General features: G+C 41.6%; 1 protein-coding gene across 1 annotated transcript; it reads right to left on the bottom strand.

Annotated features, from left to right (window-relative positions):
• Window positions 1-1,470: 1,470 nt before the first annotated feature.
• On the bottom strand, window positions 1,471-10,686 carry adgra1a (adhesion G protein-coupled receptor A1a). The gene is made up of 6 exons (XM_086099493.1): window positions 10,272-10,686; window positions 6,629-6,756; window positions 6,403-6,526; window positions 5,053-5,204; window positions 4,022-4,117; window positions 1,471-3,923 (listed from the first exon to the last, which is right to left on the bottom strand). Exons 1-6 carry the CDS (start codon window positions 10,272-10,274, stop codon window positions 2,474-2,476), a joined length of 1,953 nt encoding a protein of 650 aa, XP_085955619.1. The 5' UTR covers window positions 10,275-10,686; the 3' UTR covers window positions 1,471-2,473.
• Window positions 10,687-12,318: the final 1,632 nt, after the last annotated feature.

A 12,318-nucleotide genomic window follows, 5' to 3' on the forward strand; every position in this document is an offset into this window, starting at 1 on the left:
GGATGGATATTATTGTAGTTTTACAAATTTATGATTCCATCTGTATTATTCATTAAAGTGCTTCCGTCCATTTATTAGTAGGGATGTTTTTGTTTTTTTAAAACCGTTTAATTGTTAGATCTGTCCTCAAGTAGTACAACTCACCTTGGTCCCGGGATAGGTAGTAACAATTTACCTCTTTGTAGTTTAGATTAATTTACATCATCTGTGATAGTGTAATAGGAGATCAAGTGTATGTCCTTTATAGAGGATAAATATGGCTACGGCATGTCAACATTTGAGATGTCTAGCGCAAAGAACCACTGAGTTACACTTGCTCAAACAAAAAGAAAATGTTGTTATGCCCCATGGTCTCTCCAACGTACAAAAACATCATATGAATATTTAAATCACAGTAATGTACGTGCAACAGACAGAACACAAGAGTCGGCACGCTGGAATTGTTGACAAATCCTCAGCTGGATGCAGTGGAGTCGGGGAGGGGGAGAAGTACAAAGTCCTCCACCGAGGCAAAGATCTCCGCAGGAGAAGCCATCCGGTAGCTGAGCCCAATCATATTGGATTTCTGTCTCTATTTTACAGTGGTGGTGTGGTTAAAAAAATGCGTTTAGGTTTTAAGGTTTTATAAAGCCAATGTGTACATACATGCAGTACGTAACGTGGCGGTTAAGCAGTTATACGCGATTGTTCAGAGTGGCGGTAACGCAGCCAAGTCTGGAAGCTTCTGGAGGGCTTTGAAATAGGTCATGTTCACATCAGGAATGTCAGCATGAATTTTTCTGACTCTGCTGCTGAAGTGGTTCAAGCCAGTGGCCCGTGGGTGTAGGAGAAGAGCGCTGCGTGCATTGGGGGGAGGGGAAGATCCTGATGGAGGACCAAAATTGCCTCGCTGGAAAAAAAAAACCTAAATAAATAAACAGGAATATGGAAACTAGTAAATACCAATATATATATATATTGGACTATATATATATATATATATATATATATAAATACAAATGAAAAGGATATTTTTGTTTTCATGTTTAGTATTTATTTTGGTAAAATTAGTATTTTGTTTTGTTTTTGTTAAATTAAGGGAAAAAAAGACTACTGTTTAACAAAGTTAAAGTAAAAATGTCTTATTTCCCTAAAAGGGCTATTTCTATTATTAAGCAGGCACAACTTAGCAAAATAAGAGTTCCTGTGCCTCAACACAATACCTCTCATTATTTGCCGTGTACTGGCAAAGTGAATAATTGTTATTTTCATGCACCCCATTATTGGTTGTGAGGAGTGTTGATTTGTATAAGCTTGGCTTTACTATACTAAATGGGCAATATAGCCCTGCTCCCCATGACCGCCGTGCATGGGATCGGACCTTGGTCTTATTAAAAAAAAAAAAAAAGTGAACCTACAGCATTTCTAGCTGAGGACCACTGGCCTAAAACATTGCCAACCAACCTCAATTCAAAACAGACCAGTGAGGTATTACTGTGGATGACGAGACCTTTTATTTTTTTGCGTACGGACGAAACACAGAAGAGATCGTGTGCCACATCAAAATGTTTCTAGACTCGATAAGATATTTCAAGTCATCCCAAGACATTGAAGACACCGATTTTTTTCATGTCATATGGCACAGGAAACTAAAACAAAACAAAAAAAAAAAACCCATCTCAAATTCGTTATTTACAGTGGACTGAGGGTAAGTGATTTGATTTCTCTTCCATAGACACGATCAGGACAATTTGTGTTAACTTGGTCACGCAGTTCACAAATTGCAGCTGCCACCACTTAAAAAAACATTGGAAAAAAAAATCTACAGTTTAAACCATTCCACGCACCCTGTAACCTGACAGTCTGAGAAGCCGTCCACTGTGTTAACCGCTGTCCCTCAAAGGGCTAAAGGAAAACTCCAATTGCAGTTTGTCAGTCACGCAAGTCAAGATACAATGCAAACGTAGAGTGAGGCAGCCGGACTTGTTCTTGTTTGTCGAAGACATTTTACCTTTCATCCAAAAGGCTTCATCAGTTCCAATTTTTCCGTTGTGAAGTCTTTTTATTGATGCTTTGGTGGCTGATATCAACAATATGGCGTTGTTGTTGTTGTGGTTGCTTCGTGGCGAACCAGTGAGGGCAACTCTTCCCTTGGAATGGTGGAATTTTTTTTTGGGGGGGTGGTAATGCCTGGACGATAAATGAAGACTCAAATGTTCTCTGTTTTGAGACCACTTTTCTGTATTGGCGTAGTTTGCTTCTTTTACGCCCATTTTTTCAAACCAGTGGTCCTATCTTTCTAGATCTCTTTACAACTGGAAGAAACAAGACGCTTAAGTTTTCTTTAAAGTCCATATTTTTTCAGAAAATATTTTGAATCAAAATAATTTTTGTATGATTTTTTTTTTCAATTTATTTTATTTATTTATTTATCGATGACTCACTTCATAAAGCCGAGGGCAATCGGAGTGTCCAGGGCTCCCGAACTGCATCCCTACACAGTGGTTTCGTTCTTCCAAGGTCCCGTCCGTATGTTCCCCGTCGTGTCCGACGCAAACAGACTATCTTCCTGCAGGCTTCGGTTTCTGCCAATCGTCACCCGCCGATTGATCGTAACATGTTGCCGAGGCAAAGTATTTCTCGGAAAAAATTTGAGCTCTTCCTCTTCGCATTGTTTCTCCTTATCCTTCTCTGCTATCTTCAACATGTAGCCGGGTGACTCGAAATCTTGCGAATACAGCAAGTCGCAAGAATCCGGCATTTCGGAGCAACTCGCGGTCGCAAACTGGTCCGCTGAGCTGTACAAGTGCCACTGGCAAGCGCTCATCCTATGGGAAGGTAGAAGGAGGCTGCGGCTTGACGTGAGCGAGTCTTGCATGTTGTGGCAAGAGGTCTGATGTTGTAAACTATGACAGGATGTCTGCTGCTGATCCAAGTGAGGGCTCGGGCAGGAAATCTGCAGGTCCGGGTGCTGGCTGTTGGACACCGGTGATCCCTCAAGGTAGTTTGCGGTGTGAGGGATTTCGAGCTGGGAGCTACCCACGCTCCCATCCATGCTGTTTGATGCCACGTGAGAGCGGTAGTCGCGGAGACACGGGCGCGGGTGATTGAAAGAGCGGGACTTGGTTCTGTCGATAAGGCAACTCTGCAGCGGCGCGGAAGGACGAGGGAGCTCGTCGGAAAAGGCCAGGGGACGAGACGGTGAGGGCGCTGACTCGCTAAAAGGGGAGACCGGCGTCGCTACGGCGGATGTCATCGCCGCCACGCAGCAGGAAGCGGCGTGACGGGGGGTGAGATTTTGCGACGGGGATGCATCTTGATGGTACAAGCTTTGCACAAGTTGCGGCGAGAGAAGCGGTTTTTTGGCCAAGCATAAGGAGTCCGGGTGGCACTGCGGTTGATGGAGCTCCTGCCTCTGGCTTTGTCTCTTGCCGTGTCCCTCGGCAAGCTTGGATTTGGCCGGGCAACAAGCCCACCAGCGGTGCCAAACATCGTCACGTTTGGCACAGTGCTGGATGAGAAGAAAGAGTCCGAGAGTGACGCAGAATGCGCCGTATAGACAGCTGAAGATCATGTCCAAAAAACGCCCGAGAGACACCGCCATGGCTCCCAATGCCCACGTTGAGAGAAATAATAACAGGGTGAAAACGGTGGTCCAGAGCTGCGATTTAAACGAGTGCTCATTGGAAAGCTCGGATACACCGGGAATAAATCCGGCGCACTCGCCGGCAGATCCGGATGCCGCCCCGACGTCGGGGTGGCACTGCTGGTCCGCAGACGACAACTGCTGCTGCTCCTCCGTCAGAACTCGGAGCTCGTACTTCCTCTCGGGATGGCGTCTCAGCTGGATGTAAGTGCACAAAAAGTACACCGACATGATTAAGACCAAAAGACTCACGGGGGCATAGAATCCTCCCAGGCTCGGTTCCCAGGCCATCCAGCAACTGTAAAGACAGCCGGAGAGAAAAATAAGAATTCAGAATCAATTCTGAGGGCTTCGTCCAATGAATTAAAATATGACTTTCTGGAAATGAATACTTACTACAGTGCATCATCCCTGCTACCATAGTTTTCCATTCCGAAGGCTGCCGTGATTCCGACAATTAGGAGAGGTATGCCATTGCTTATAAGGTAGAATCTACAGGGAGGGGGGGGGGGGGGGGGGGGAAAGTTTAAAAATTCCAAATAAAGGCAAAACATTTTATGCCCTTTTATTTATGTATTCAAATTGTAAAGCCCTCAATAATTGTGCCATACTCGGTCGGATCCCTTAAATGACCTGCTAGGCCGGAGGAGTTAAAATTATTCATTTGCAGAATAATTCTGATCCTTGATTCTATTGGACAGTTTTGAAGAAAAGCAATGAATATTTTTTTAATGACAACTCCGGTGTTGTTGCAATGTAACTACCGTATTGGCCCGAATATAAGACGGTGTTTTTTGCATTGAAATAGGACTGAAAAAGGGGGGGTCGTCTTATATTCGGTGTCTAGACATTATACCCATTCACGACGCTAGATGGCGCCAGATATCATTGAAGCGAATGCTGAACTTGACTCCCCAGGCCAAAGTGAACCCCTGTCACAAAGAATAAAAATAGCGGTAAGAAAGAAAAGAGAAGAAAATAATAAAAGAGATAACAGAAAAGTAGCGACAATCTGGAGAAAAGTGGGTCGAAAATCGACCAGGTTAACCGGCAGCTGAGGAGAAGTTATGATGTAATTTACATTTCAAAAACCAGAAGCCATTCATTTACGAATGTGATTGCACTTTAAATTTGAATGAGGCAAAATAACATGCTTTTTCTCTCAAATATATTGTTATAATCATTTGTTTCAGATGTACTGTAATTAATTTCTGTATAAAAATTAATTTGGTGTTCAAAAAGTCTTTTTTCAAACTTGAGTCTTGAAAAAGAGGGGGTCGTCTTATAATCAGGGCCGTCTTATATTCGGGCCAATATGGTATTATCCAATCGTTGTATCACAATCGTGTCTTGTTTTGAAATGACAATCCACACAAAATGAACGCCATTGTCCAATAGCTGTAGAGAGGGGTGTGGTTAATTTGTACCTGAGAATCGTCGTTTTGCTTTCAGCCAGGACGGGACCGTTTGAGCCTGGGGCCTTAAGCGGGTCTTTGGACACATCATTACAGATGTTTCTGGCAGTAAACGTCAACCAAAGCATCGTAGACAAAGAAGCATACTGGAGCATAATTCCAACCTTAAGAGAGATGGAGATGTGAATGCGACAATAACATCATTCCCCAGAAATTCTGATCAGTCAATCCTTCGATCATATAGATAGATAGATATTTTTAAAAAAGAGTAATCGACATAAATGGCATTTGAGTATAAGAAAAGATCATCTTGAACGAATCCTGTGACCTCAGATGTTGGCTTAGTGTGTTATTTTACGAGTCGCGATGCACATTGTCGGTTTTGATGTGGCTATGATAAAACCCAGTGGCGGGCGATGATTTTTATCAATATGCATCCAGGCCGTAGGCAACCCTGACCCGGTTGCCAGCCAATCTCAGGGCCCACATATCGATGAACAACAATTCACGCTCACGCTCACGCCTAAGCATAATTTAGAGTGTTCCGTTCGCCTGCCACGCATGTTTTTGGAATGTAGGCAGGAAACCGGAGCACCCAGAGAAAACCCACGCGGCCAGAACATGCAAACTCCACACAGGAAGGCCGGAGCTGGAATCGAACCCGGTAACGCTGCACTGTGAGGTCGACGTACTTTGGACCAAGATGATGGGCTGAGTCTAAAGTGTAAGGTCGATCAGAAGTAATTACTTTTGCTTATTCCATGCCCCCCGCCCCCTGACCCCCATGGAACAACTCGCTCAAATATACTTTTGCATTTCTAATGCAATAAGAGCAGGCAGATCAGATCACTTGATGGAGATTGAGATAATAGTTTTCAGACCATGGGCTCATCCCTTGAAGTGTCGCTCTAAAATCTTACAGCGCCTGAAGCAGTCATCCTCATCAAGAGCAATGTCTTCTGACAGTATTGCAAATTCAAATTGACGACAACCAAACGAAAGAAGAGCTTTTTAAAAAATGAGTTAGAAAAGGACCGTCAACCCATTTGAAAACAAAAATGGCAGATAAAGGATTTGACTGCATTGACATGGTGACGCTACAGGCAAATAAAAAAACCTGCCCTGCTGTTCTGTCTCTGAAACTGCGCGAAAGAGGCTATCGATGCCATGGATGGGTTTTAATTAACAAGTCTGCTAAAGATCTACGGTACATCGGGTATAAAAAGGCTCCACACGCTCAAAATGTTTTCCGCTATTTATGTGACCTCGAAAGTGTAACCTCAACTCTAACCGGGGCCTTAGACAAGGTGAAGGAAATTACGTGTTTACGATACAATGAGAAAGTCTGGAAAACCAACTTACAATCTGACACAAAAAAGGAACGTTGATCTGATTAATGCCCCCAGCAAACACGCCGAACGTCAGTCCTGTGTGAAACAAAAAGTTGAGGAGCGTGTGCCATCCATTTCTGCTGATGCGGATCACGCTGGAGGAAAAAAAAAAATGTATCGACCAAGGTAGTGGAAATATAATCATCATGAGGATTTTTTTTTTTTTTAATCATTTTAAAGAATGACTCGATGATCACCTGTAATGGATTACATAGGTCATGATGGAGACCAGCAGACACAGCAGCATGACAGCTGTGCAGGCATACACCACCGGATGCAGGTAATCCCCAGGATATGGTGGGAAGGACAACACTCTCTTCAGATCCTGTAGTTGGATGTATTTAATATTTAAGTATGACATATCATTTACAAACGGGTCAGACGCACTTCTCACACTCACTGCAATCATCTAGCCATCCATTTCCTGCTTGAACCTGTTCCAGCTAACTTCAAACAAAATCAGTCTGTCTCAAATAGAGACGGACAAAGTTTCCCCACTCATATTCACACTATATTGGAGCGGGAATTGAATCCATGTCCGTCTGTTTTGTTTTTGGCCCCAACTGGACTAAAGGGCGTTTCTCTCCAGCAGGCGCGCCTGTTCTGTGTTTACCAATCAAGCCTGCCCTGCATTTAAGGACTCCCAAGGTGCCTGCCTAGTCTCTCGTCAGATTATTGACCTGCTTCAAGAATCTTTTCCCTTTTTTTTTTAGTGTTGGGATTTTTTTTTTTCAGAATCAAGAATCGTGAGGAACTGCAATCCAATCGAAGAACCGGAATCGTTCAAATTCAATCAATGCCCAACCCTACCAGTAAGTGTACTCGGTGATGTATATTTACCGTTGGTGATGAATGTATTTATACTGCATATTTAGTCAAAGAGCGCACGATCAACTCAGGTGGCGCAACGAGTGTCAAAGTAGGGGGGGGGGCGCTATAGTTTTCGTGATGGAGGAAGTCTGATGGTTTTCGCAGCATGAAGGTTAGAGTGATGGAATTGGAGGCGTTGGGTCAAAGTTGGCGTTGATATTTCACCACAGCATTTGTTCTGATTACTTTCAAGAAATGCGTGTCACCCTTGCACCCACGCACAAACACTGATACGCTGTCCACTGTGGTAACCGCTGTCCTTGAAAGGGTTAAAATCCTTGTCTGAAGGGGGAACAAGTGTCCAGCCTCTGTTTTCAGTTGCGTGTTATTGCAGTGTCGGGATGAGCCAAGGCGAGCACCTGTCGCATATTTGCACTCGGTGGCAATTGTCAGATTATTTGCTTCCTTGCCTCCATGTATTCGGGATTGTTTGACTCGTTCTGTGTACGCCGTGCATTGCTGCTCGCTTTTGACCAATGTGTTTACTGTTTTGGTCTCCTGTTTTTTCTTGCTACATCTGAGCTTTTTTTTTTTTTGGATCTTCGGTATTTTTGGATAATATTTTTTCTGGTTATTTGCTGAGGCACTGACCATCTTCCTCAAATTTTTTCTTTTGGTCATCGACCACCTTTCTGTCATAAACGGCGTTTTTTTTGTACCTCTGTCCTTTCGAGTCTTGCTTTGCGATCCTTTTTCACAGCTTTGCCGAATTCCTGACATCCAAGTCACATTTGAATGCATTTTATCGCTTTGCTAATTTTGCGCCATAAATCCGATTCTGTGTGTTTTGCATGGCAGTTGGATCAATCTACCCATCTTGCATAACTCTGCGTTCAAAACTCTGGAAAGCACATCCACAAACCCGCTTTGGGAGGGAAGCACCAATTTTGGCCCAGTGCACTGAAATGGGACAAAACGTAAGGAAATGCAGACGCGAAGGGACTCTATCAGAGGTGATTTCACCGAGTGTTAGCTTTAAGATCTTTCAGAAGCTCCAAAATTGCATTGCTAAGTAGGTGATACGTTTATAATGGGTGCCCACATTTTTTACGGCATGTGAGCTGCTTTATTTATTCATTCATTCAAAATATACTTTAAATTCTTTATAAGTACAACATATATTAGGCCTGTCACAGGTCAACTGCCTGCCCTATATGCCAGTCAAGTGACAAATTTCAAAACGGAGGAAGACTCTTATTTTTACTCATTCACTGTGAATGACGGGAAGCTATATTTCGATAGTATAAAACCGTTTTATACTATTGAAATTTTTTTTATTAAAACGTAGAGGGGTGGCAGTCATTGAGTTAATGCCATGAGAGCGACCAACACTCCCTGAGGTAGCTACACTCCCTTAGCTAGGTACTAGTAGCTCACGAGATACTTAATGGGCACCCCTGGTTTATATTTTGGTTTCTGGCTTTTCAAAAATGTTACACGGGTAAAAAAAAAAAAAAAAAAAAAAAAAGATTACTGAGCTCCTCCTGGCCACACTAATCGCAGCCACTTTTATGCATAGCAATGCCAGTTTACACCTAGCATTCAGAAGTGGACTCTTTCTTTAAGAGGTTTTAAGAGTCACTTAAGGATGCAAAATCAGCCATGGCAGTTCGTCTCAGGTTTTTAAAATGTCCCATTGCGCGTGCTACATTAATTTCTTTGGATCTATTGCTTCAAAGGCGCAAAATAGAAAATGAACAGTTTTGCCCACTTGGCAAACACCTCTGGGCACAGTTAGTAGATGATCTTTGCGCCATTTTTTTGGATGTGCAAACTTTTATAAATCTGACCCATTGTCTTTTGTCTCTCAATAGAACCGACTATATGTATGCATAATTCAAGATAAGTGAAAGGAGGGATCGCAAGCTAAGTATCTGTATTTACGCCGCAGTCTACTCGGGTCCTTGTGTATTTTAGAGACATGTCATGTTTTCCACCTCCTCCTTTCTGTTCTCTCTGGGCCATCGTGTGCCCTCATAATGCTTCACTGAGCAAGCCATCTATTAGACAAAGCATGACTGATTTAAATCCTTTGCAAAGCTCATAAAAAAACGAAAAGACTAAACGGTACACCACGCTGCACATTGTGTCATGATATCACTAGTTTGAAAAAACGCTTCTTTTGTTACTGCATGTGAAGCTGGACACAAGTTTGCAATTACATATTAATTAGAAGACAGTACTGTGTGAATGCAAAATGACACACTGTGCAAATTCTGCTACTCCCCCCGCCCCCCCCCAAAAAAAGTAAGATTGCTGTGGAACAAGCATGATGCCGGGTTTTTTTTCAGCGTGATGATCAAAGGTGAGCTAACACCTATTCGATAATCACTGTTCATGTCAAAACCAAACACTCCTGAGAGTCAAAATGAACCATTTAACAGAGCCTGCCTTTTTTGTTTCTTCTTTTTATTGTAGGATATATATATATACTGTATATATTAATTACATTGCAGTACAGTATATATAAAGACCCAGCAGTGGCTAGAATATGCAGTGCGTCACATCAGCGGGTGAATATTTTTAGCGTACAATCGTGATTATAAGTAGATTCAGGTGACTCACTCTACAATTACTCCAAAGTACAACTAAATGCTAATTACATCATTTTTTTTGGTGTACATTTTAAATTATTGACACCACTGGTAAATCAATGTCCCACATTGTAAACAATTAAGGCAAATAAACTAACCTTTAATATAAAATTTAAGCATAAGGCTTTCGTAGCTCTGACTATTTTTTTTTCAAGACACCAATTGTGCTTTATAACACGTAGCATCACATACAAGCATATAAACATTTTTTTTAAATCATTTGGGCTTTACACAAAACTAATAGCCTTTTATTTACTTTTTTTGAAAAATGATTTTGGGAATTAATTCAAATTCAACATACATGGTCATGTTGTACACTGTAAAAAAGAGGAGCGACTTGACTGATATTATTAACGGTCTAATTAAAAACACTTACCATTTGACGGTCGGGAGTCGCACTTGTGAAACTCTGCTCCCTGCGCCCCTTCCGACTTTGTGATCCACACAAAAGACCCCGACACGTTTAAACAGATTGTATATATTTCAAGATGTATACATTATATATATATGTTTTTGCATCGAGGTAGGATAGGGTGTTCGAATAACGGCGGTCATGCTCCGACTCGGTGAAGCGAAGATCCACGGATGAGTGGGAGCCTCCATCCGCACGGCCTCAACTGGCCACAGTCGGTGCAAAAACTGCGACTAACTCCCGACTGACGTCAATGGGCCGAACCTGAACGTAGGTGATGGGGAAGCTGCGTTTATTTATGCTCCCTGTTGGTCCATAATTTGAACGGTGCGGTCTTAACCATTTAAATTGACGAATACAACCATTTAGCGACGGTGTAAAATAACAGGGTGTTGCACGCAATGCATTATTTCGAGCCTGAATTCAGGTCATTGAAGATAGCGTGATGTACCGTGCTGTGACGTCGAAGCAAGAAATGATGATGCTCGACCTCAGCTGACAGCCACATATCTAAATATCTTTGGAATTTAATTTATTTCAGATGTTTACTGAATATTGATTTGTTTATATTTTCCCCACAACTATTTTTAACATTTTATCTATATTACAATATACTCTACTGTATTATTTAGTATATACAAATATGTGAATTCGTGAATAGGTAAATAAGAAATGTTCTCTCTCTCTCTCTCTCACACTCACACACACACATATACATACTTTGATTATGAATTACAAGTGACCATGCAGATGGCCCATTGATTGTAATGATGTAAATGATTTAAAATGGCAGTGTGATTTTACCCGTCATTTTTCGCATATCGGGTTTTATAGCTTATTACAAACCCCAAATTGTCAAGATATTTGTGGTCCTGGACGGTTAAAGTTGAATACGTTGTTTTTTCAAATGTTTAATGACTTTTTAAATGCGTACGTTTTAAATGTACTACTGCATTTGAATGCACCTCATGTTTTGTGCGAAAAACCAGTCACTTTTGCACACTCCTTTCGTGTTCCTCTCAGTTTTAGAGATGAACCACAAGGTAACATATATTACGAACAAAAAGATAAATATTAAAATACAAGCATCTACCTGTTATATGTCAGCAGTGCAATGAATTAATGAATTATCTTGTAAAGGTGTAAAAGGCTCCTCTTATACTGTCCAAAATGTCAGGAAAAGCCGACAAAATTAGTTCAACTTTATTTGGGGTCAATCAGAGGCTGTTTAAGTGATGGCAGTTTTGTGCCGACTCCCATTTAATTTCGGTTTGAATGTTTAGGGTTAATTTTGAACACGGCAACATCCCCAGTCATTTCTCTGTTTAGTTTTAGCTCTGCTCTCAATGATTTTACTTTGTTTCAGTTGAGTTGGGTTTTTTTCTTTACATCACCGCTTTTCAATGATTTATCTGCACCTCGTTTGCTTTTATTTCACAGAACCTGGCATTTAAACAGGTATGCGTTGACTTTTTGTCAACCATTGGACAAAATAGTGCAATATATATATTGTACACTAGATGACGGCATTCACCTTCCTGTCCTTTTTTTTCTGCTCGACAATCGCTGCTCCGATTTGACATAAATTACGTGAAACGGGTTTCAAGTGTTATCAGACCTATTCAACTCCAAATACATATATAGTACAACATATTTATTGATATGATGGGGGGGGGGCTGTTAATTTGTGCCAATAGGTGAAAAGTTACATTCTTGGTCGTGTAGGAACTTAACCACAGTACAGCAGGAAAAAAAAATACTTTTGATGGAGTAGCGTACATGTATGGGCATTTATAGTGGAGATGGGCCTTTGTGGTAAATGTGTCTGGCCATTTCTGTTGTTGTTGGGTGGGAGTTTCCAGCTATACAGCTGAGGGGAAGCACCACAGGATGTCCTTTTCCACATTCCTTCAGGATAGAATAATACAGTGTACGTGGTGGACTTTATCCAGTTGTTGTTGCTATTTTTTTTTTTTTTTTACAGTTCAATATCATGATCAGAATACTACAT

The sequence above is a fragment of the Hippocampus guttulatus genome, chromosome 19 (genome assembly GCF_054856545.1).
Source record: "Hippocampus guttulatus isolate MCC_2025c chromosome 19, RoL_Hgut_1.0, whole genome shotgun sequence".
Lineage (NCBI taxonomy): Eukaryota > Metazoa > Chordata > Actinopteri > Syngnathiformes > Syngnathidae > Hippocampus > Hippocampus guttulatus.

Bases quoted from the DNA above. Each gene is read 5' to 3' on its own strand.
- adgra1a (XM_086099493.1), bottom strand. The intron at 6,527-6,628 runs GTGATCATCGAG...TTTTTCCTCCAG, and splicing joins ACCTATGTAATCCATTACAG to CGTGATCCGCATCAGCAGAA. The intron at 3,924-4,021 runs GTAAGTATTCAT...CTGTCTTTACAG, and splicing joins AGCAGGGATGATGCACTGTA to TTGCTGGATGGCCTGGGAAC.